General features: G+C 50.3%; 3 protein-coding genes, 2 non-coding genes and 1 pseudogene across 5 annotated transcripts; 4 read left to right on the top strand and 2 right to left on the bottom strand.

Annotated features, from left to right (window-relative positions):
• Positions 1-1548: 1548 nt before the first annotated feature.
• On the bottom strand, positions 1549-7483 carry LOC106556753 (olfactory receptor 51H1-like; annotated as a pseudogene).
• A 2717-nt stretch (positions 7484-10200) lies between these two features.
• LOC106556787 (olfactory receptor 52P1-like) lies at positions 10201-11141 on the top strand. Its single transcript, XM_014075795.2, is given in 2 exon segments — positions 10201-11008; positions 11011-11141. Coding segments are annotated over 2 exon segments (939 nt in total).
• Positions 11142-14217: 3076 nt separating this feature from the next.
• RPS11 (ribosomal protein S11) lies at positions 14218-17148 on the top strand. Its single transcript, XM_087720934.1, has 5 exons — positions 14218-14296; positions 14452-14583; positions 15125-15200; positions 15990-16119; positions 16974-17148. The coding sequence occupies exons 1-5, from the start codon at positions 14282-14284 to the stop codon at positions 17095-17097; spliced, it is 477 nt and encodes a 158-aa protein (XP_087577060.1). The 5' UTR covers positions 14218-14281; the 3' UTR covers positions 17098-17148.
• Positions 15798-15884, top strand: LOC148044235 (small nucleolar RNA SNORD35). The gene has a single exon (XR_015697604.1). It is a non-coding gene; the product is annotated as a small nucleolar RNA SNORD35 (small nucleolar RNA).
• LOC148044234 (small nucleolar RNA SNORD35) lies at positions 16550-16644 on the top strand. Its single transcript, XR_015697605.1, has one exon. It is a non-coding gene; the product is annotated as a small nucleolar RNA SNORD35 (small nucleolar RNA).
• Positions 17149-22378: 5230 nt separating the features above from the next.
• LOC106556754 (olfactory receptor 52P1) lies at positions 22379-23489 on the bottom strand. Its single transcript, XM_087720926.1, has one exon. The coding sequence runs from the start codon at positions 23336-23338 to the stop codon at positions 22379-22381; it is 960 nt and encodes a 319-aa protein (XP_087577052.1). The 5' UTR covers positions 23339-23489.
• Between the last annotated feature and the right edge of the window lie 816 nt (positions 23490-24305).

The following is a 24305-nucleotide window of genomic DNA, read 5'->3' as shown; positions in this document are numbered from 1 at the left end:
GCTGCTAATGCCCAGCGTTGGAGGCCGTCCTGCGTGGCCCCCTCCCTCCCTGCCTGCCCCTGGACGGGCCCTGGGCATCTCCCGGGAGAGCTTCCCCTGCAGTCAGCAGAGGCCGATGCGCGGCTGCTGCTGCTGCTATTTTTAAAGCCCAGGACGGAGGGGCTGAAGGCCTTGTAAGGAGAAAGGAAGAGGCTTCTTTTTCTATAAATAAAGGGAAATAATGTGAACAGGGAGGGCGGCTGGGGCTTCCTGGGGAACTGGAAGGCTCAAGGGAAGAGGCAGGGGGGGTGAGCCCCCCTGGAAGGGCAGTCTTGGAGGAAAGAGGGGGCAGAGGAGATGCAGAGGTGGCGGGGAGATCCCTGGTGGCCCCACTTAGGAGGGGCAGCAGCTCTCTGGAGGGATGGCATGTAAGTCCTCCTCCACTCCCAGGTGGTGGCTCCCCTGCCTGGAGGCTTTAATTTGCACCCCCCCCCAGCAGGGATTGGGTCCCACGGCTGCCCTACGGAGCCCCTTCCAAGCCCAGGGCTCACCACCTCTGCAGCTAAGGGAGTCCAGCTGTTTTCCATCCCCTGATAATAAACAGAAGAAGAGCGTTGGAAGGGACTTTAGTCCAACTGCTGCTCAGGCAGGAAACCCAAATGGTGGTCCGATTCCTTTTTGAAAACCTCCAGTGATGGAGCCCCCAAGAAGCCCCCAAGACTCCAGGAGGGAAGCTGTTCCACTGGTTGATGGTTCCAGCTGTCAGGAAGCTTCTTCTTACTTCCGCGTGGGATGACTCCGTAATTAGTTTCTGCCCGTCGCTTCGTGTCCTGACTTCCGGTGCTCTGGAGGTTAGGTTGACCCCCCCTCCCCTCTTCTCTGTGACAGCCCCCCCAAATGTTGGAAGGCAGCTGTCCTGTCTCCCCTGGTCCTTCCCTTTGCCAGACTATAAACCTACCCAGTTCCTGCAACCGTTCTTCACCTGCTTTAGCCTCCAGTCCCCTAATAGCAATAGCAGATTTTTATATACTGCTTCCTAGGGCTTTCAGCCCTCTCTAAGCGGTTTACAGAGTCAGCATATCGCCCCCAACAACAATCCGGGTCCTCATTTCACCCACCTCGGAAGGATGGAAGGCTGAGTCAACCCTGAGCCGGTGAGATTTGAACCGCTGAACTGCTGATCTAGCAGTCAGCTGAAGTGGCCTGCGGTACTGCACCCCTAACCACTGCACCACCTCGGCTCTTAACCCTCTTTCTTGCTCTTCTCTGCACTCTTCTCGAGTCTCCACGTCTTTTCTACATCGTGGTGACCAAAACATTCAGTCGACCTCAAATGGGCTGCCAGACCAAACCAAACCCCACAGCAAATCAGGGGAATTGATTCAAGGCTGGTTTGGCTCCCCAAAAGCTGAGGGGGGGGAGGGAGAAGAGAACTCCGAGCGTCTTCCCCAACGTTGTGGGTAGTTTCTCCATCAGACTCTCGTGTAGGAAAAGGAATGTTGGCCACGACAGGTGAGTTTTCCGCAGCCTTCTCCAGAAACGCTTTATTTTAGCATTCTGGTCCTCCTTTTAACCTCTTAGCTTCAGCTCAATCCAGGTCCCTTTTTTCTTACTCCCAGAATTTCCCAGCATAAAATCCTGCGTTGCTTCTTTGGAAAAAACGCCGTACATTCTCTGCCGAATCTGCTGGGCCTTCATGCTGTACACGAGGGGCTTCAGGAGCGGAGGGACCGCCGTGTAGACGTTGGCCATCAGCCTGTGGACCAGGGGGGGAGAAGGGCTTCCCCTACCGGTGGAGCAGACTGACACTGATCATGGGGACGTAAGAAATGAGGATGGCACAAACGTGCGAGAGCCTTGAGGCGTCCTTGGCGGGATGCAATGTTGAGAACCGTCTTCAAAATCGCCACGTAGGAGGCGAGGATGACGGCCACATCAAACCCCAACGTCAGAAGCAGAAGACTGAAACCATAGAGGATGTTGGCCTTGATGTCTGCACAGGCCAGCCTCATGACGTCAGGATGGAGACAGTAGGGGTGAGAAAGTCTCCTGGACCTGCAGAAGGGCAGGCGCTTCATCAGAAAGGGGACCGGGAAGCAGACCGAGATATATCTCACTGCAGCAGCCGCTCCTATTTTTGCCACGACGGTGTTTGGGAAGAGCGTTCGGTACCTCAGTGGCTGACGGATGGCCACCAGGCGGCCCAAAGAATGCCAGACTCCAACACTTGGAAGGCATGGATGAAGAACATTTGGGTGAGGCAAGCATTCAATCGGATGTCCTTAGCGTCAAACCACTAAAACGCTCAGCATAGTCGGGAAGGTGGAGACGGAGAGTCCCAGATCTGAGCAGGCCAGGATGGAGAGGAAGAGGTGGATGGGCTCATGGAGGCTCCGGTGGGTCTTGATGACGAAGAGGAGGAAGCTGTTTCCAAGCAGCGTGGAGGCACAGAGCAGAAACAGGAAGAAGGCCATCCAAACGTTCCTCTCCACTATACCAGGAAGGCCGGTCAGGAGAAAGGTGGGCAGGTTGAGGGTTCTGTTATTTGGACACCGTGGCCTCTGCAGGAACAACGGAGGCAGCCGTGCTGGGAAGCCATAGAGGGAGGGGGGGGGGAGAAATCCTTGTGCTCGATTTCTTTGCAAAATATCCACAGTCATTCGAAGGAGGTGAATGTCCCAGTTGATTCAGACCGGCCAGATTATGAGCGCTTACAACCTAATGTAAAGAATGGAGCTCAGCCTGGTCGTTTCCTCAGCTTCCGTCCTCCCTGGTCATCGGTGTCCTCTTCTCGTTCTAAACTGTAGTCCCTTTTCTCAGTTCTTGGCACCCTGAGCCACCCCCAGACCTCAACGCTTTAGGACTCCCGGTGGCTTTGAGTCCAGACTCTGGGTTCAAAGGCTTCCTCTTGTAGCTAGGAATCAGCCAGGCACCTGGGCATCCGCTCTGCTCTGTAGAAGAAACATACCCATTAGTTGCTCCTTATAGGACTTGGTTTCCAGACCCTCATTTATCTCAGAACACAGAACAACAAGGTGGGGAGGGGTCTCGGAGGTCTTCTAGTCCAACCCCCTGCCGAGCAGGAGACTCTATCAGTTGCCCAGTCTCTTCTGGAAGACCTCCAAGGATGGAGCACCCACAGCTTCTGCAGGGAAACCCTTCCACCACCGGCGAATTCTCCTCTTCTGGCTTGCTGGCCTGGCTCTAAACGTGACCTGTCACTGTCCTCACCACCGTTCAGAAAGGGCTGTGAAAGGGGGCTGGCAGGGGGATCCGGCCCACCCGGGTGGAGAGCGACAGTTGCTTCCTACCGCCTGAACTTTCCGTCCCGCTGAGGTACCCAAAGGCAGCATCAGACTTTTCAGTAGCAACGTCATTCTGTTGGGTTACGTTGGACTTTGGCTAAGAAAGGATACACAGAAAGGATCCCTTCCATATGGACCAGTGCCCAGACTGGGCCCTTCCCTCCCCACAGACTGCCCTTCCGTTCTTCCTGTCCAAATGCAAAGCTCCAGGCGCTCCACAAGGCTGCCCATGAAGAGCATTTGGAAGTCCCAGAAGGGGGGCTCTCTTTGGTTTTTACCTTGAAGACGTTTCCCTTCTCCTCCAGGGAGCTTCTTCAGTTCTGACTGAATGGTGAGGGACGGAGCATGTTCCATTCCCCTCCATGCAATCAGAACTGAAGAAGCTTCTGGGATGAGAAGGGAAACCTCTTCAAAACAAAACCAAGAAAGTCCAGTTGCCATTTGGGAAAAAGACCTTTGGGGCAACTATGACTTGGATGATGGAGAATCTCCAGGGGCATTTAGGAGCTTCATCTGGCCCACAATGGAATCCCGCGTACAGTTTGGGCAGCCTGTGGGACCCCTATGTGCAACCACAGTCCTGTGAGCCCCACTGGCTGCCAGGGGGCTTCTGGAGGCCGTTCAGGCGGTCCCTTTTAAAGCCCCACAAGGCGAGGGGTTTCTGCCCACACGGCCAGATCTGTAGGTGGGGAGGGCTGCCCCGGGTTCCTTCAGTGAAGCCAAAGGATCTAGCAGGACCCAGGAAGTGGCTCTTCTCCGTTGCGGCTCCTGCCTGGAGCAAGATCCCCTCTGAACTCCAGAGAGCCCAGGCCCTTTGGGCCCCCCAGGCTGCCTTGAAGGTCCCATCGCCCCCGTCCAGGTGTTGGGCTGGGATCTAAGTGGATCCAGAATCCGAGCGCTGGCTTTATTTTGCTAAAGAAATGCCTCAGGGACCTTGATAAGATTTGGAGAATTGGTTCTATTGTGTTTTTGGGTTGCCATCCAGAATTACATTATGTGGGGCAGATTCTCTCCCTCTCCCTCTCTCTCTCCCTCTCCCTCCCCCCTCCATCCATCCATCCATCCCTCCATCCCTCCATCCATCCCTCCCTCCCTCCCTCCATCCATCCATCCATCCATCCATCCTAAATGAACAGAACTTGGCATTCCCTCTGTTAATTCCAATCTTATACGTTTCAGCCCGCAGCCTTAGCTGGTCTAGACGTTTTGGGTTTCCCCCTCCTTCTCCGATGTTTAGAGACCTCCCTGAATTCTGGGTCATCTGCAAATTCCTCTTTGTTTGTTGGCTGGAAGCAAGGGAGCCTCCGTCCCCTCGACTGAGCTCCTACGTGCCAATAGCTCCGGCTGTTGCTGGGGGGAAACCTGAAATCAAAACCTTAAAAAAACTTCTAAAACTTAACCCTCCAACTGGCTGCAGGGGGATCAGGGCCCCTCTCTACACTTTGCACCCCGTAGACTCAGTAGCAGAAGATGCCAGAACGGAGGGACGTCCTCTTCCCATTGGACTCCTCTGTGCTGGTTTATTTGATGGTTCCCTTATTTTACCCTCCTTTCCTTCTTCTCCCTTCTTGTTACCATAAGCTGCCTCGAGTGGCCCCTGGGTGGGACAGGTCAAATGAACAAACCACAAGCAAATGAATAAGCTCACAGCCGCGGAAGGTGAGTCGGTGGGACCTTTGCCGAAGGGGCGAGACCCTCCTGGCTCCCTCCACTCCGAAAGGGCCCGGAGACGGAGGGAGCTCTGCTGGCCAACAGGCTGAGGAACCGGTTCCTCCTTTGAAGGAAAGTCTCCCTGGGCCCCCCAGCCCCGAACTCCTCCTCCTCCTCCCCTGACAAGGGTCCCGTGGACTCCTTTCCTGCCTAAATGGGGCTCAGCCCAGCGAGGATCCGGCTGGTCTCTCAAAGAGATTTATTGCTTATTTACTTCTGGGTCTCCAAGAAGGGGTTCCCCATCTGACCCAGCTAATATATTCCTTGGGCTGCCCGGCCCTCCCTCCCAGATCCCCCCTGGACCAATCAGGACCTCAAGCCCCATCTACCTCACCTAAATATGAGGATCCTTTGCACCCACTTCATCCAGAAGTGGAGAATCCCTAAGCAGAAGCCGCTGGGGAAAGCAGAGTCCTCTCTTGCAAGATCTCCTGATTTACTCAAAGTTCCTTTTTAATCCCCCCCCCGGCCCTCCCCCGGCTGAAGTTAAACACCGCATTGAACTGACCCGTTGATTGTGGGGCTCCAGGGACAGAATCCTCAACCAACCAAAAGGCTCCCTGCACAGAATGGCCAAATTCAGAGAAGAACTAAGGACGGTTGACCCTTCCCAGGCTGGGCATCTTGGACGGGGGCTTTGACTGGCCCTGTGACTGACCTGCTGGAGGGGCTCCCCGGGCACACAGACCTGAGCTTATAATGCTTCTCTTACCTTGTGGTGGCTGAGGGCGCTCAGGTATGTTTTATCCACTTCCACTTTCTCTCCCTTTCTTTCTTTTTTCCTTCCCTCCTTCCTCTTTCCCTCCCTCTTCCTTCCTTCCTTCCTTCCTTCTTTCTTTGTTTCTTTCTTTTTCTTTCTCTACGGCTGCCCATCTCAGTTGATGACTTTGGGCTGTATCTCTGTCCTATGTCCACCCATGGTGTACCCCAACATCTCCTGAGGGAGGCCCCCAAAGATCCCAGGAGACATCTTCTAAAACTTCTTTCTTCTTCAGAGGATTGAAGAAATATGTCTTTATACTTTCTCTCTTGGACTTCTGCTCTAGAAAGTTCTACCACCCCATCTTAGACTTTAGGGTGAATTGGGAGGAGCTGGTACCAGGGCAATTTCCACCCCATTCCCACATCCAGGCCCCAGATCTCCAGGTAGCAGGAAAACCCCCCAGGATGGTTCTTCAGCTGCAGGAGACCCCCGACTTCTCCTGCAGAAGGCAGTCCTCCCCTTATGACCTGGTTCCAAAGTTCCAATGATGGAGGAAGAAGAGATTCATTCGTTGCCTTTTAAGCTGATAGGTTGCTAAAACTGCTTTCATTAGTTGCAATGAAGAAGGAAGTCTAGAGTTTCTTGCTTAGAAAAAAAAATGCTATTCTTTGATATTTTTATTTCCTTTCTGCACTTTCTATTGTTTGCTTTTATTCTTTTTGCTTGTTTGCATTAGTTTATATCCTTTTTATTGTAACGTTTAAAAAATTACACTGAAAATAGGAATTTAAGCAAGTCAGCCTAAGTACGGGGAAGGGCTTGCAATGAGCTGAGATCAGGGTGGGGGCTGGGGGTGGGGAAGGGTTAATGATTGGCAGACCCTGCAACTCCCGGCTTTGGTTGGGAGGTGTGAGAGGTTCAAGGCCTGCAGTGAAGGGAGTAGTAGATCTCTTTGGACAGGTTCAGGATCCGAAGAAGGAGAGAGAGTCACAGGGAGCATCCAAGAGGAATGCAGGCGAACCTAAATCAGATCCAATAGCTAAGGGGCTGCCCCAAAGAAGAGAGGAGGCTCTGCCTATTTTCCAAAGGCCCTGAAGGCAGGAGAACAAGAAGCAATGGATGGAAACTAATCAAGGGGAGAAGCAACCTGGAACTGAGGAGGGATTTTCTGACAGGGAGGGCAATTCACCAGGGGAACGGATTGCCTCCCTCCAGACGTTTTGGGGACTCTATCGGTGGAGGTTTTCAAGAAGAAACTGGGCTACCATTTGACTGGGATGGTGTAGGGTTTCCTACCTGAGCAGGGGGTTGGACTAGAAGACCTCCAAGGTCCCTTCCAACTCTGTTATTCTGTGAAGACCTCCAAGGTTCCTCCTCCTCCTCCTCCTCCTCCTGTGTATTCTGTGGGGATGGGCACTCTTTTGGGGTGTGTGTGTGAGGCTCCTTCTGCTTTCAGTGGTAAAGCAGGACGTATAGTGAGATTTGGACATTAAGTGTGAAACCTACTGGGTCAGGCTGGGCAGCCTCTTAGAGCCCCTTTACTTCTAACCACAGGATGTCCCTATGACAAAAGCCTATGTCAAAAGTCCAAGGTTCAATTAAAGTTTGTTAATGACACGTACTCCATAAACAAAAGGAGAAGTAAGACCCCCATCTCCTTATGAGGCTTCTCTCCTCAAGGTAACCACTAAGAAATGTGTTAAGTATGTCCGTGTTGCAATGCTTTTGAGAACGTATAAGAACGCCTGCTTCCATAATGGTGTTCAGAACTTCCAATGCTAGCCATGGGCTCGCTTTCTGAACCTGGCTGCCAAATAAATAGCAATAGCAGTTAGACTTATATACCGCTTCATAGGCCTTTCAGGCCTCTCTAAGCGGTTTACAGAGAGTCAGCATATTGCCCCCAACAATCCGGGTCCTCATTTTACCCACCTCGGAAGGATGGAAGGCTGAGTCAACCCTGAGCCGGTGAGATTTGAACCGCTGACCTGCTGATCTAGCAGTAGCCTGCAGTGCTGCATTTAACCACTGCGCCACCTTAACTTTTCCTGCATCCTGAGAAGTCTAAAGCCTGTCATTTTTCGGAGTCCCACAGGATTGGGCGGCATATAAATGTTATTAAACTTAATATTATTAAACTTAATTTTCTGCAACAGTGGGGTCTCCCCATTGGAGTTTTAACACAGTTCCTACTTAGAAGCTCTGCTCTGGGGGTCAGAGGGCGGCCAGAGCCCCCCCGCAGAGCCCTGAGCCTCCCAAAGGCCCTGCGTTGCAGGGGGCCCATCCCAGACCAGGGAGGGAGGGAGGGAGGGAGGGGGCACAAAGCAGCCCAGAGGACAGGAGCCCATCCCTCCTTCCTGGCGATCTGGTGCCCAAGGGAAGGGCAGGGAGAACGGTGGCTCAGCGGTCGATCCGGAGAGGAGCCTCCAAGGAGGTGCCGGGGTCCTGAGGCTCTCCGAGGATGGTGCGTCTCCGATGGGGGCAACACGCATAAATAAATGCTCCTCCCTCCCTTCTCGGCTTCTGGCCCTCCAGCCTTCAGAGGACGGACCCTGCTGGAGGAGCCTGAAGGAGCAGATCATCCTTCCACCCATTGCTTGGGGCAGGCAGGAAGCGGGGTGAGTCAGGCCGTGTGTGTGGGGTGTGTTTGTGGGGTGTGTGTGTTCCAGTAACGTGTCCCAGAATGCAGAGCTACAGACTGGCCAGGCATCAGGGGTGGTGGTGGTGTTAGTTCAAAGGAACGGAGAAGCTGGTGTGAATCTCTGTCCCCCCTGAAGCCCCCCTTCCAAGGCTGGTTTTTCAGACTTCCTTTCCCCCCTTGAACTGACACCTCTAAATGCCCTCAAGCTGTCAGCTTTAAAGCAGCTGCAGTCAGTCCTTGGAGGAAACAAAGTTCGCTATTGCCCCTCCGTTTTTTTTTAATATCCTGCGGCTCTTCCATGGGTCTTAAATACGGGTAGACCTCAGCTGATGACCACAGCTGAGCCCAGAATTTATGTTGGTAAATAAGATGTTTGTGAGGTGAATTTTGCCCCGTTTTGCGACCTTTCTCATCACAGTTATTAAGTGAATCACTCCAGTTGTAAAGTCAGCAGTCACACCGTGAATCTGGCTCCCCCGTTGACGTTGCCTGTCGGAAGGTTGCAAGAGAGGACCAGGTGACCCCTGGACACTGTGACCATCATAAATACGAGTCACCTCCCAAGCATCTGGACTTTGATCACGTGACCACGGGGATGCTGCAAGGGTTGTGTGGAAACCTGTCACTTTTTTCAGTGCTGTGATAACTTTGAACAGGCGGTTGTAAGTCGAGAACTATGTTTAAAGTGGGCGTAAAGACGGGGGCTGCTGCCTCCACATTCCTGCTGTCCAGAAAGCAATGCAGGGGGCATACAGGAGAGGCTGCCCACGGATGCCATGGGGCAGAGAGTGTAGGGCTTCTCTATACTGCCAGGGGGCCCTAACACCTGCCCCCCAACCCTTCGTGCAGAGCCTGGGGAACCCAAGGCGTTGTGTGTTTCCACTCTGGGACCCTGAGAGCACATTCCCTCCCCCCCCCAGCATGTGGGACCACCTGGGTGGGGAAACCTCTCCTTCTGTAAATCAAAGATGCAGCTTCTTTAGATTGTGGGGTTTTTTTGCGGGGGACACGGGGGGCTCACAAATTTTTTGGAAATATTTCCCCCCCATTAGAAGTCATTATGATCCACGAAAAGGCCGGCTGAGGTTGCTGTGAAGCCCACCTGAAAGGGTCTCTTTGGGGGGAAAGCCATCAGAGGCCAACCTGAGGGATAACCAGCAGAGGGGAGCGATGACGATGACTTGGGGACCGGAGGCAAAAATGTGTGACGAACGGCTGCAGGAATTGGGGGTGTCCAGTCTAAGGAAGGATCGGGGTGTCAGGACAGCAGCCTTCCGGTATTTGAGGGGCAGCCCCAGAGAAGAGGGGAGGGGGCCACCTATTCTCCAGAGCCTCGGAAGGCTGCATAAGAAGCAACGGGTGGAGATCTATTAGAGACCTAAAGTTAAGGAGAAATTCCCTGTTGATGAGTGGAATGGCTGGATGTCTATGGAGCTTCTGGTGGTCCCAAAGGTGCCTCTTCTTCAAAAGGCAACTGGACGTTCCGGAGGGGTTTTTCCCTCTGAAAATGTTTTGCTTCTCACCCAAGAGAGGCTCAGAACCAGAACCGAAGAAGCCCTTTCAAAGAAAAATAACCCAAGAAAGTCCAGTTGCCTCTTGGAAAAAAGCACCAGGGGGACGAGGGGAGTCGGCTGCCTCCAACACCGGAACTTCCCAAAAGTAGCCTTTGCAAGCCTTTGCCTGGGATGGGGTAGGGTCTCCCGCCTTGGGCAGGGGTTGGACCCTTCCAACCATTGTTCTGTAGTCTGATGTGGCAGGTGGGTGCAGCAAAGTTCACCCCCTCCTGCTTTGTGGTTCTCCCTCCCTGCAGCAGATGACGAAGCGGTCTGTGGATCCAGCGTGCGCCACGCCTCCCAGGGGCCATGTTTCCGCTTAACGGGAGCCATGGCACCTCCTCCTCCTTCATCCTGCTGGGGATTCCTGGCCTGGAAGCCTTTTACCACTGGATCTCCATCCCACTCTCCTCCATCTACCTTGTGACGCTGCTGGGGAACAGCACCATGTTGTACGTGATCACCACGGAGCAGAGACTCCACAAGCCCATGTACCTCTTCCTCTGCATGCTGGCCGCCATAGACCTGGTCCTGTCCACTGCCACCCTGCCCAAGATGCTCTGCATCGTCTGGTTCCGAGCGGGAGAAATCAGTTCCACGGGCTGCATGGCCCAGATGTTCTTCATCCACGCCTTCTCGGTCATGGAGTCCAGCGTGTTAGTGGCCATGGCCTTTGACCGTTTCGTGGCCATCTGCAACCCCCTCAGATACGATTCCATCCTGACCACCGCCCTGCTGACCAAGATTGGCATCTTAGTGGTCCTGAGAGGCACCGTCTTCATCGCCCCGATCCCCATCTTAGCAGCACGCCTTCCCTACTGCAAGACCAACCTCATCGCTCACACCTATTGTGAGCATATGGCAGTTGTGAAAGTGGCTTGCTCAAGCATCCTGGCCAACGTGGTCTATGGGCTTCTGGTGGCACTGCTGGTGGTTGGGGCTGATCTGCTGTTTATCACCTTCTCCTACTGCATGATTACCAGGGCAGTCCTGGCCCTGCCCTCACGAGACGCCCGCTACAAAGCCTTCAGCACCTGTGCGGCTCATGTGGTGGTCATCCTGGTGTCCTACACGCCGGCGCTCTTCACCATCCTGACCCACAGATCTGGCCATCATGTGTACACATTCTCCTGGCCAACTTCTACCTCCTCTTCCCTCCCATGCTGAACCCCATTGTCTACGGAGTGAAGACCAAGGAGATCAGAGACCAAGTGGTCACCATTGTCCTTAGGAGGAAGGGCGTTTCCTAAAGGACTTCACGGCATTTTACACAAGAGTCACTTCTTGAGATGGGTGAATATAGAAATCAAATCAAGCCCATTCAATATTGTAACTCCATAAACCATTTAAACATTTATTTATAGATCAATTTTAGAGACCACCCATCTCCTTCCTAGAGCAACTCTGGGTGATATACAGATAGATACAAAAGCAAAGATATGCATGAATATAAAAACAGTTAAAAATAAGAATATATTTTTTTCTGCTTAGCATGAATTTCACAGACACAACAACCATAGCCGATCCATCATTGCTTTTGAAATGAAAAGGACCAGGAAAAGAACCACTTTAAAGATGATTAAGTGGCTTAGCAGAAGATCTCATCTGGTCACTTCTTGTCTAGTTCCTGGTTAGTTTAAATATTTTAATTCTTAATATTGAAGGCTTTTCATCTTTTAAGGTTTGGATTGTTTTTATATTGCTGAGAGCCGCCGGGAGTTGTTTGACAGTGAGATGGGAGGCATATGAATTTAAGAAATAAACAAGACTGTAAGGCAGGGCTGCCCAATCTTGTCAACTTTCTTTTTATTTAAGAGTTTATACATTTTCATTTAACATATATAACTGCTTTGTGAACTGTGTATTGTCTGGGTCAATTTGCTTGCATCGTAATACTTTCCCCACTCCTAATTTCTACCTCTATTATCCAACTGTTTGTAAAATAAGTCCCATGTTGGAAAATATTCTGTATCTTCTTTTTCTTTTATCTTTAGTGTCAGTCTATCCATTTCTGCACAAGCTAATATTTTTTTTAATTACATCCATCTTCTCTCCTTTCCTCATTTTTCCAATTCTACACATATACGATCATTGCTGCTGTCACACTGCAAATCATGTAGTAATCAATACAAATCGCCCTTACCATCCTGGCATTATACCTAAAAACAATATTTCTGGCTTATAATTATATGCAACTTTACCATTTTTTCTATGTATGTATTTTTGTCAAATAGTTGTGGACCAGTGGTGGGATTCCGGTTTTTTTTACCACTGGTTCCGTGGGCGTGGCTTGGTGGGCGTGGCAGGGGAAGGATGCTGCAAAATCCCTATTCTTTCCCCACTCTGGGGCCAGCCAAAGGCGGCATTTACCAGTTCTCTAACTCAGTGTTTCTCAACCTTGGCCACTTGAAGATGTCCGGACTTCAACTCCCAGAATCCCCCAGCCAGCATTCGCTGGCTGGGGAATTCTGGGAGTTGAAGTCCAGACATCTTCAAGTTGCCAAGGTTGAGAAACACTGCTCTTAACTACCCAAAATTTCCGCTACCGGAAACTCTCCAGAATCTGTCAGAACTGGCTGAATAGCACCTCTGTTGCGGACACCACATGTGGATAATACGTGCCAGGGGTCCGATTTCATTTACAGCAATTGGCCGACATGTTTTTAAACATCTTTGCTCATCTTGGCACGGTGGAAAGCGCCACCTATAAAACATTTTGCATAAGTTTGTCAACTTTAAAAAAAAAAAAGACCTGTGGATTTGAAGTCTGTAGAGATTCTCCGTCCTCCTGGTCGTGGTTGTCCCAAAGGGGCTTTTTCAGGAGGCAACAGGACTTTCTGGTTTTTTCTTTTAAAGACCTTTCGCTTCTCATCCAAGAAGCTTCTTCCGCTCTGACAGGAGGATGAGGAACGGAAGGTCACAGAGGAACCTCCAAGGGGCCTCAAGGACCCTCTGAAAGGACGCAAAGGACCCGCTGTCTGCAAGGAGCATCAACCTCTCCCTTCCCCACCGTCCGGTCAGAGCTGGAGAAGCTTCTGGGATGAGAAGCGAAACCTCTTCAAAAGGAAAAAACCAGAAAACCCAGTTGTGGCCTGTGTTTATTGTTCAATGTTATATGCCCCGGTTATGCACAGTATACATGTGATTGTACGGAATGAAATGGAAATAAAACATATTTACACGAACAAAAGAAAAAAACAAAGAAAATCCAGTTGCGGCCTGAGAGAAAAGCCCCTTCGGGACCACCTGTTGAACCCCCAGAATCCCCCAGCCAGCAGGGCTTCTCCAGGGGATGATGGGAGCTGAAGCCCCCAAAAGTCTCCCACGAACACCCCCCCCCTCCCCAACTTGTGTGTTTTGAAAATGACACCCAGGAGCCAAACGTGCTTGAGAAAACTTCCTCTTCGGAAACTTATTGCGGTTGTCAACGAAGGTTTTGCGGGGGCCGCACTGAGAAAAGCCCCCCCCTGGGGAAACTGGGGAGGGGCGCTGGGCCCAAAGAGGCACGGGGGGGGGGGCTTGCGGGGGTCTCCGGCGCAGGAGTTCCAGGCCTCCCGCCCGCCTCTCCATCCCCGGGGCGGATCCCTTCAGGCGTGACAGTCTCAGTGTGCCCCCTTCTTCTTCTTCTTCTTCTCCTCCCTTCCTCCCTTCTTCTTCTCCTCCCTTCCTCCCTTCTTCTTCTTCTCCTCCCTTCCTCCCTTCTTCTTCTCCTCCCTTCCTCCCTTCTTCTTCTTCTCCTCCTCCCTTCCTCCCTTCTTCTTCTCCCTTCCTCCCTTCCTCTTCTTCTCCTCCCTTCTTCTTCTCCTTCCTTCCTCCCTTCCTCTTCTCCTCCCTCCCTTTTTCTTCTTCTCCTCCCTCCCTTCTTCTCCTCCCTTCCTCCCTTCTTCTTCTTCCTCTTCTTCTCCTCCCTTCTTCTCCTCCCTTCTTCTTCTTCTTGTCCTCCCTTCTTCTTGTCCTCCCTTCCTCCCTTCTTCTTCTCCTCCTCCCTTCTTCCCTTCTTTTTCTCCTCCCTCCCTTCTTCTTCTCCTCCCTTCTTCTTCTTCTTCCTCCTCCTCCCCCTCTTCCTCTTTTTCCTCCTCCTCCTCCTTCTTCTTCTCCCTCCCCAGCCACCCACCCACCCGCGCCTCCTCCGGGCGATCGTTCTGGGCCGCTCTCCCCGCAGAGGAATTCTGGGAGTTGAAGTCCACATGTCCTTCTCGGTTGAAGAGGCTCTCCTTGCCCCGCCCCCAGGATCTTGGGGACACGCCCCCTCCCGTCTCCAGGCCAATGGCCGCGGGCGGAGCTCCGAACGGCCGGCGGAAGAGGCGAGCCGCTTGCGTCACTTCCCCCAGCCGAGATAAACCTCCCGGCGTGCCGCGCGCGCGGCCTCTTTTCGTTCCGCGCTGCCAAGATGGCGGACACGCAGGTGGGTCCCTCGCGGGCCGCGCTTCAGCCTGGGGATTTGGCGGGATTTGGGGCCGGGCTTCGGCCTGGGGATTTGGGCCGGGCTTCGCGGGCCGGGAATGTTGGGCAGCGGGGCGGTGGCGGCTCCCGGCTAAGCGCGCTGTGGTTCCCCTGCAGACGGAGCGGGCCTACCAGAAGCAGCCCACCATCTTCCAGAACAAGAAGCGGGTGCTGCTGGGCGACGCCGGCAAGGAGAAGCTGCCCCGCTACTACAAGAACATCGGCCTGGGCTTCAAGACCCCCAAGGAGGTGCCCGCGGGGCGGGGGGGAGGGCGGGGTGACGGCCGTCTCTCTGCCTCCCGTGAGGCGAAAACCCGACGGTTAAACCCTCCAACACGGAGACAAAGTCTGGCTCCCAATTGGAAGGGGTTTATTTGCAGGGAAACAAACGCAGCGTTTGCAAAGGCCTCCTCCCAAGTGGATGGAGTCCAAGGAGAGCCCAGAGTGGCATCCAAACAATAACATTTTATGCCCTCGTAAGCAACTCTCCCCCTCCTGCTCCTCCTTCGTGGAAGCCGGCTCCTGAGAGACCCCCCCCCCCTCTCTCTTGTTTGGCTGGTGCCTTTAGCCTGAGCTTCCCCTCTGACTTCTAAGGAGGTGTTTGGAATAACAAAGGTTGCCTTGTCCTGTTTGCTGAACACATTTTGTGGTTAGCAAAAGCCCAGTAACTTATTACACATTTTAGGCAAGAATATAATGACTTAACACGTTTAAGATTGTAAAGGAATACAAAAGCAACCTTTTAACATTTTATAAAAGAGTAAATATCGTTTCCATCATTCTCTCCCAGGCCATCGAGGGCTCCTACATCGACAAGAAGTGCCCCTTCACTGGCAATGTCTCCATCCGGGGCCGAATCCTCTCCGGTAGGCAGGGGAGGGAGTGGCACCACGCGTGGCCCTGCAAAGACACCCCCCCCGGTACTCTGCCCCCTCTTTCCTCTTCCTCCTGGGAGGGTTGGAGGCCTTGTGGAGACTCTTCACCATCCAGGTCCTGGTTGTCCTGAAAATGCTCCCCCCCCCCCCCAAAAGTGGAAGGATTTATAGTTTAGTTTGTTATCATTACATCTTGTACTACAAAATTAAATGCGATCGTTAAGGAATCATTAAGCACAACATCTAAGGGTGACTGGCTTCCTCATTCACTTGACTTATGGGAAGCTGGCAGTGAAGATCGCAAGCTGTGACCATTGGAGCTGTGTGCCAGTTTATCTGGGTCCTCAGGGTCCCCTGAATCAGAGAGAGATTCTGACCCCCAAACAGCCTCAACAATTTATCACAGCTAACTTCCATTCCATTCCCCACCATTCAGCCAGACCTGAAGAAGCTTCTTGGATGAGAAGCGAAATGTTTTCTAAGGGGAAAACAAAGTCCATTTACCTTTTGGAAAAAGCCCTTTGGGACACCCTGGAGGGTTACCAGACTCTGCTTAGGCTCCCCCCCCCCCCCCCCGGAGGTAGCTGTGGCAAAGGATGCTTTTCTCACGATGGTCTGCGGAGCCCCTGAGTGGGTGCTGTCGATGCTGCCCTTTGGCACGACTGATGCCCTGTCTAGCCTCGGGGGGCCCTTCCTGTCCCACCCTGAAGCCCCGGATGGGCCTCTGTGGGGTTGGTGACCTTGACTGGACTTTCCTCTCTCCTCCCTCCCCCCCCCCAGGGGTGGTCACCAAGATGAAGATGCAGCGCACCATCGTCATCCGTAGAGACTACCTGCACTACATCCGCAAATACAACCGCTTTGAGAAGCGACACAAGAACATGTCGGTGCACCTGTCTCCCTGCTTCAGGTAAGGAAGGGCCGGAAGAGGCTCCCAGGGGGCTTGCAACAGGGGCTGGTGACCTGGTTGCTTGTGAGGGTTTTTGCAAAGGCAGCTTTGCGTTGCACCAGGGCCCAGGGTAGCCTCTCCCAGGTCGGGTGGCATAATTAGCACACCCCCTTTGGTCCCGTAGGCAGAAAGACAGAAATTGTTACGCTTTGAGATACGTTGCAAAATTTGGAACCCAGGCAGCGTGACACCCCCCCCCCCCCCCCGCCGTGGAAGTTGGCAATGGCAGCCTGCGTTTTTCTGACATCCCATTTTGCAGCTTTAAGGCTTGTGGACTTCTGCTCCCAGAATTCCCTAGCCAGCTATGGTTGGTGGGGAATTCTGGGAGTTGAAGTTCACGGGTCTTAAAGTTGCCCTGGGTGGACACCTCTGGCCTACAGCACAAGCACTTTGGTGATGATGTATAATCTCACGATGGTCTGCAGAGCCCTAGAGTGAACGGGGCATTGCTGAAAACGCCAGTCTGGCACTCACTGAACCAAAGAGCTTGCTCTGCTTTGGCTTATCACAGCCCCCAAAGGTCTGGCAACTTGGCAAGCCTAGCATATAATGCACAAAGGGGTTGGCCTTGCCTCTCACCCTGCGTTGGGGATGAGTGGTGGGTCTTAGTTCTTTTGTGACAATGCAATGAGTCTAAACTGATGACACCTTTATCCCCACCTTCTAGCTCAGCCTCTTCAGCACCATGAGCTGCATTTGACTTGCAGGCAGCTGCTTTCAGATTGAGTAGCCTGAGCTGCTTAAAAAGCACACGTCCATATATCCTGTTGGCGAGTCTATAAAGCTCTTTCTTCTTCTTCTGCTCCCCCTCCTAGGGATGTGCAGATTGGGGATATTGTGACGGTGGGAGAGTGTCGCCCCCTCAGCAAGACTGTCCGGTTCAACGTCCTCAAGGTGACCAAGGCTGCTGGCACCAAGAAACAGTTCCAGAAGTTTTAAAAGACTATTTGTACTTCCTTTGTATCAATAAACAAGCTGGTGTGATTTGAATGCTGTCCTTTTCGTTAATGGCAGGCACATTCCTCCACATTGGGAACAGGTGCAGAAGGGCCTCTTGGGGGAGAAGCAGCCGTGGGTCTTGTGCCCCTCCTTCGCTCTCAGTGCAAGGGAAGTGATGAGGGTCTTGGGAAGTAGGGGTGGAAGGGCTGAGAACGCCATCAACAGAATTGGAAGGGACCCTGGAGGGCTTCTAGGAGACCCTGCACCGTTCTGGACAAAAGGCTGTGCAAACTCTTGGACTTTTGGGGGGCCAGCCATGCCGCTGGTTCTTGGTTTTGTGTTAGGAAATTTCTCCTCAGGTCTAGGTTGGTTCTCTCCTTGATTCGTTTCCACCCATTGGAAAGTGATTAAGGAAAGGATTTGAAGCACCAGCAGATGCAATAGAAAGTAGAAATGGGAGAAGCTGGGGAGTTTTCTGGGGAGGAAGTCGTGAGGCCTAAATGAGGCAAGGAGGGTTGAACGAGCCTGGGACGACCCAAGCTGTCTTCTATAGGTCTTTCTATAGATACAAACGCCCTTAATACTGGCTGGGGCTGATGGGTAACAGGTTGAAGTCTGTTGTTACTCCCCACGATCTGTAGCTTGTATGGAATTGAAATTTAGCAAACCATGTCATGCAAAACGCCACTCCTGATGTTTGACTGCTATAGAGTTCAGTGTGAGCCATTTTTCAAGGCCAGACACCAGACTGGATAACTCCCTGAATTAGGCCTTTTCCAGGAAAGACATTACAACAGTGTTTCTCAACCTTGGCCACTTGAAGATGTCCGGACTTCAACTCCCAGAATTCCCCAGCCAGCATTCGCTGGCTGGGGAATTCTGGGAGTTGAAGTCCGGACATCTTCAAGTGGACAAGGTTGAGAAACACTGATCTAGAATATGAAAGTCTGCATAAAATTCCTTCCTATGCAAGGATTGAGGAACATTTGAAGTGTCTAGGACAGTGTTTCTCAACCTTGGCAACTTGAAGATGTCTGGACTTCAACTCCCAGAATTCCCCAGCCAGCATTCGCTGGCTGGGGGATTCTGGGAGTTGAAGTCCGGACATCTTCACGTGGCCAAGGTTGAGAAACACTGCATTAGAAGCTCTGCCATTGTTAAAAGACATTCAGAAAACGGGTAACCAGTTACAAATTTCCCCCATTTAGAATTCCTCACCCCTTTCAGTGGAGATTCGAGAGTTCAGGATCTGAACTGGTGATGAGGGAGCACACAGAGTCTCTGTAAACCTACACAAGCTTTGTTATTCACAGTTGCTTCAGCATCATGTGAGGAAAGGTGCATACACACATGCATAATGTTCTGTCCCAGTCCACAAACACGTGTTTGTGGGGTTTTATGTGTGTTGCTGTTCCTGAGTGCAAGGGCAGAGTTTCAGGGATCTCTTCGCAACGAACTCAGTAGCCGTCCAAAGTCATGGAGTTAGGACACAGTGTGAGGGAGTCCATAGACGTCTATGGGTCCAAAGCATGAGGAGCTCCACGCGGAGGCCAAGGGGTTGATACCAGTCCATAGGTCAAAAGCAGGAAGGAGTCAGCAGGAGGTCCAGGAAGCCAAGGCACAAGGAACTCAGTTGGCTCAAGGAAATCTAGAGCATGTGCATTAATTGCAAACCGTTGTCTCAGCCCTTGAGTTAAATAGGTGCCAATTGATGCCCCTCACTAGGAGGGGTGAGGCTGCCTCCTTGCAAGAAGCCTCTTCAACCTCTGTTGCCACTTCCTCTGCTTCGTTCTGCCCGTCAAGGGAGGCCACGCCTGCTCTGTGCCACTCCTGCATTTCTTCTCTGGCCCATGCAGCAGGGTGGGTCATCCGCGCTGGCTGCAGCTGTATCTCGCCTTCTGTCTGGGCAGCCGGCTGTTCATCCAGGCTCATGGATCCCTCAGACGTTCTCTCCTTGACCCGCCCACTCCTGTTGTGGAGCCTTCCGGGTCCCCTGATGCTCCTGAAGATCCCTCTTAGGTGTCCCTGGAGGCTTCTCTTTCGTCTGAGCCAGGATCCAAGGGAGCCATCGGACCTGTTCACTTGGCCTGCCACACTCGGCCCCAGGGGATTGAAAGGATCGGGGGGGGGGGGGGAGAAGAAGAGACTGTAAATGACAGTTGCATGCATGGATGGGTTCCTTCGGCAGAAGCATCCATCATAGATCCCTTCTCCCCTCTCTTTTTGAAATTTTTATTTTATTTTAATTGAACAAAAAAACAGAAAAAAGAATCATCCTTCATTACATCTTGTAGAAAGCGTGTCGATTGGTTACAGATAACTTTCGTGCATTTCTACCACAGTCATTAGTAATAGTTCATATTAGATTATACACTTTAAGTCAATAGCAGTAGACTTTTTTTTATTTTTATTAATAGCAATAGCAGTAGACTTATATACCACTTCATAGGCCTTTCAGGCCTCTCTAAGCGGTTTACAGAAAGTCAGCATATTGCCCCCAACAATCTGGGTCCTCATTTTACCCACCTCGGAAGGATGGAAGGCTGAGTCAACCCTGAGCCGGTGAGATTTGAACCGCTGACCTGCTGATCTAGCAGTAGCCTGCAGTGCTGCATTTAACCACTGCGCCACCTTGGCTCTTAGTCAAAAATCTTACTATCAATATATCACAATTCTCATTTGATTACAATTATTTGAACGTGCTTTTACCTCAAATCATTCAGACTTAAAGACACAACCACATAATGGCATTCATTAGCTATTTCAAAAAATCCTTCAATAACATTACACCTTTTATGACATCTTTTAAGTAAAAGTCAATAGATAACATTTTTAAGCCCCCCCCTTCCCCCCCAACTCACTAACATTTATATCTAAGTTACTTTAGCCAATACCATAGCATGTATATATTGTTAAACAATGACCATTAACATTTCCTTGTTGTTATAATGGGCTAAAAATCATTTACTATTTATGTCCCATCTCCTCTCGTTAGACCCCCCTCACCCCAAAATAACCTTACACCTTTATAACAAGAGCTAAATGAAAATTTGTTAATAAAATTTATAGGTCTTTTTCCCAAGTCACAATTTGCAATTTATATTCAAATTTCTTTTATTAAATTGTCAATACATATATCATTACGCTGTATCCATTATCATTTCATTATTATTATTTATGGTTAATTGTTAACGAGTAAACATTTAATAACAATCTAAAACAATCTAGGAGTTACAAAATTCCTACTTATTAATCAGCAATAATAAAAAAACTATTTTTTTGTTACGAACTTTCATTGTCAACCTGTATCTTTCCAGTAACAAAACAGTCTTATCTCTCTTGCCAATTGTGGAGTCAGTCTTCTTTTTATCTTCTTTATAAGGTTTTTATAGGCGTCTCTCTGCACTTTGTTGCTTGAAGAGTCTCTCAGATAATCTCCTTGCCCACCAGTTGCTACTAAAATTAGCTTGTCTTTGGTTGTCAATCTTGCTTCTGAAAACATTTCCCTTCTTATGTCCATCATCATTAGTATTTTTTTTCTTCTGTGTCCTGGAATCTGGGGTAGAGCTCCAATTCATCGAATTCCCTTTTCCATATTCCCTTCTTTCCACTTTCACCCACATTTGCTCCATTAATAAATTCATCTATTGTCTTATCTTTATCTTCTATATATTCATTCTCCCCTTTAATTTTTGGGGCTCCAACCCCATCAACTTTTGCTGAAGACTAGTCTTTCCAACCTTTTCTCAATTCTCCCATATCCTTCCAATAGATTTTGAATTCCAGCCAAGATATTTTGGGATTTTAAAGCTTCCTCATCTAAGTATTGATCCATGTTTCCAAAACAGAAGAAAAAAAGAACCTAATAGCCACTGCCACTCTAGCCTTCCAGGCCACTTTCGTTTTTTGATTGACTTGAATACAAGTTATTTTATGCTCTTCAAAGGAGAAGGGTTCTGTTCCCTCCAGCTTCTTCCCCTGCCAAAATAGTTCTCAAAGGCACCTGTGAAAACAGTTCGTGCCCTTGGCTCTTTATCAGTTTCTGTAAACAAGTTACAAACCCTTCAGCTACAAAGTCAGTGAAGTCAAAGAAGAAAGATTAGAGATATATTGTTTCAAAAAACCCAGCCTCTGACCTCTGAGTGGCAGTGTGCTACTTTTCACTGTCTAATATTTATCTCTGGCTTATAGGAAACAAAATTCTTTAGATTTCTTTTAGTGAAATTTAATAACAAGTAATAGGAAGAATTGTTAAAATAAGAAGGAAGGTTTTAATCCAGAAGTCAAAAAATAAAGCAACAAAAAGCAGAAGAAAAAAAAAATCAATCTGTTCACTTTAAGAGGAGAAATGAGAAACGTTGCAAGCACTTCAATCCACAAAAAATAGTTACAAAGAAAAAAAAAGCTTTCCACAGCAACCCAATTAGGGTTAATTTCGCTGCTCAATTCTTTTGCTTAAGGATCTAATTTGGCTTTAAAGAAAAATTTCTTTGGGCAATCTTTCGCAAAATAGAAAAAATACCTCATCAGATGGACTCACTTTCTCTTTTCACTTCCTTCCTTCAGGAGCGTCCCAACTTTGTCAGCCTGGGGGCTGCCTGTTTACCGCCGGCTTGAAGCGCTTCCCTTGGGTCGATCAACGACTTTGCGATGTCCCTGAGACCAGCAAAGTTTCGTCTTCCTGATCACCGTCTCTACAGGATGGTTTAGGTCTCAATGGACCATCCAGCAGCAAATGTATCAACGGTGGTCTTGGAGTATTGAGCCTGCACGTTGTTACATCACGATGTGGATCCTCCTTCCCCTTTCCCCCTCTTTTGATCTGTCTGGTTGCTGGGTCGGTATGCCAGTTAACTCTTAACCTCCCTATCTCTGGCCTGGTCCTTCTCTGACCTTGATGGCCTTTCTCTCGGTAACCTTCTCTGTGGCAGTTGTGTTCTCTGGGAGCTGAGACCCAGACCTGCTCCGTTGTGTCTGTCTAGCTCCTTCTCACCAGCTCACCAGAAGCAGCATTTGAGAATGAATCAATCTCTCCACTCTGCATAATTCTAGCTACCTTTTTCTCCCACCATCATTTCTGGCCTAAGCAAGCTAGGTGACTGGAGAAAATTAAGTTCTAAATCTGGTGATTGCACATTTTTACATTACTGGTAACTAAAGCAGTTCCTCCATCTGTGCACCCTGGTGGAGCTCTAGAAAAGCACCATGGCGACCTACAAACACTGGATCCCCAACCGAGCAGCTAAGAGGAGAAGAGGAGAAGGAGATTCCGGGATCTGGTTCAGAGAGTTCTAGATTTGACCATGGCCCTGTTTGGGAGGAGCACTCGAATCACCTGTTCCCGAATCTCCTTGGTCCTCACTCCGTAGACAATGGGATTCAACATGGGAGGAACAAGAAGGTAAAGGTTGGCCAGCAGGATGTGAACGTGGGGAGCCACGTTGTGGCCAAAGCGGTGAGTAAGAAAGGAGAAGAGTGCTGGGATGTATAGGATTGTGATGACACAGAGGTGGGAGCCACACGTGCCAAAAGCTTTCAGCCTGGCCTCATTGGAGGAAAGGCGCAGCACTGCACGGACAATGAAGAAGTAGGAGAGGCCAATGCCTAGAAGGTCCCCCCCAATGACCACCAAGGCCGCACTCAGCCCATAAACACTGTTGATCCTGGTGTCTCCACAGGCCAGCCTCACCACAGCCATGTGCTCACAGTAGGTGTGGTGGATAACGTTTGTCCGGCAGAAGGTCAGCCTCTTGATCAGGAGAAGTTCTGGAGACATCAGCAGGGTCGCCCTGACCACAGCTGCTACCCCCATCTTGGCAGCCAGGGAGCCGGTGAAGAAAGAATTGTACCTGAGAGGGAAGCAGATGGCCACGTAGCGATCCACGGCCATGGCCAGCAGCACCGCCGACTCCATCATGCACAGAGCATGGATGAAGAACATCTGGGCAAGGCAGCTGTCAACTTGGATCTCCCCAGCCTGGAACCAGAAGATGGAAAGCATCTTGGGCAATGTAGAAGTGGACGTTATTAATTCGGTCATAGAGAGCATGCAGAGGAAGTAGTACATGGGCTTGTGGAGGGCTGGTTTTAGTACAATGACTAGTAAAACCATACAGTTCCCAGCAATAATAACTCCATAGCAGGTGCAAACTAGTCCTGAGAACCACAGGTGATAAACCTCCAGCCCCGGGACGCCTTGCAGCACAAAGAAAGAAGGCCGAAAGTATGTCAAATTGCCCATCGTTCAGATAATTAGAGTTGCAGCAACTACTTTGGCCACCAGCTTCACTGAAGATCTAGCACCTGTCAATCAAAGCAGAAAAAGAGAGATGGAAATGTTCTCAGAGCTGCAGGAAATTCCTCTCTCTCAGTCTCCTGTAACACTGTACAGGTCTGACTCTCTGCTAATCTATGGGCCGTTCCTCCACCAAGCCCCCCCCCCCCCCGGCAGAAAACAGGTGGGCAGCTCTGGTCTGCCAGTGGTTGGAGTGGGCTGTCGGGATTCAAGGTGCAATTTTGCAAAACAACTGAAAGTGAAGAGGATCTATGAAAGTCAGGACTGAGCCGTGGAGTACTTGATGCCCTCTGAGCTTGTTTTTTTGACATGGAAAAATGCCTAACCACTCAACCCACTAAGCACAGCCAGCATGAGGATAACACTGCCATGTGTACAGAATATCTAAGAACAGGTTCAGGGCATCGCCCTAGCATACAAACCAACTGAAATATTTTAAATAAACCAATATTTATGGACCCAACCAGTCCATGAAGAAAAAAGAGAAGTCATCTACAACTTACGGTGTAAGGGCTGCAACAGCCTCTAAGGAGAACAGACAGGCAAAAAGCTAGCGGAACACAAACATGAATAACAGTCAGAAGACACAATAAAAACTCCTTAATCTCACAACACAGGTAGAGACTCAACCACAGCTTCAGCTGAGTAACTGTAAGCATGCTAGACCAAGCTAAACCAAGAGACGCTGGGGAATTCCTTGAAGGTTGGCATTCAGACAAATCAGTCATCAATGGACACCTACAGATAAACCATATTTACATGCCATTCAAAAGAGATAATAAAAATACTAAGCAAAAGACAATTCCCTCTAGTAGCCAACACCCAGAGAAGCAGAAATAAACACCAGACAAACAAGCAGAAAACAATAATCAAGGAACTATGAATTATTGGCAACATTGGCAGAGCAAACTAC

The sequence above is a fragment of the Thamnophis sirtalis genome, unplaced genomic scaffold (assembly GCF_051295495.1).
Source record: "Thamnophis sirtalis isolate CommonGarterSnake01/CBP01778 unplaced genomic scaffold, rThaSir2_p1.2 scaffold_8, whole genome shotgun sequence".
Lineage (NCBI taxonomy): Eukaryota > Metazoa > Chordata > Lepidosauria > Squamata > Natricidae > Thamnophis > Thamnophis sirtalis.
The sequence above is the reverse complement of the archived record's forward strand: the minus strand, read 5'-3'. Positions and strand labels throughout refer to the sequence as shown.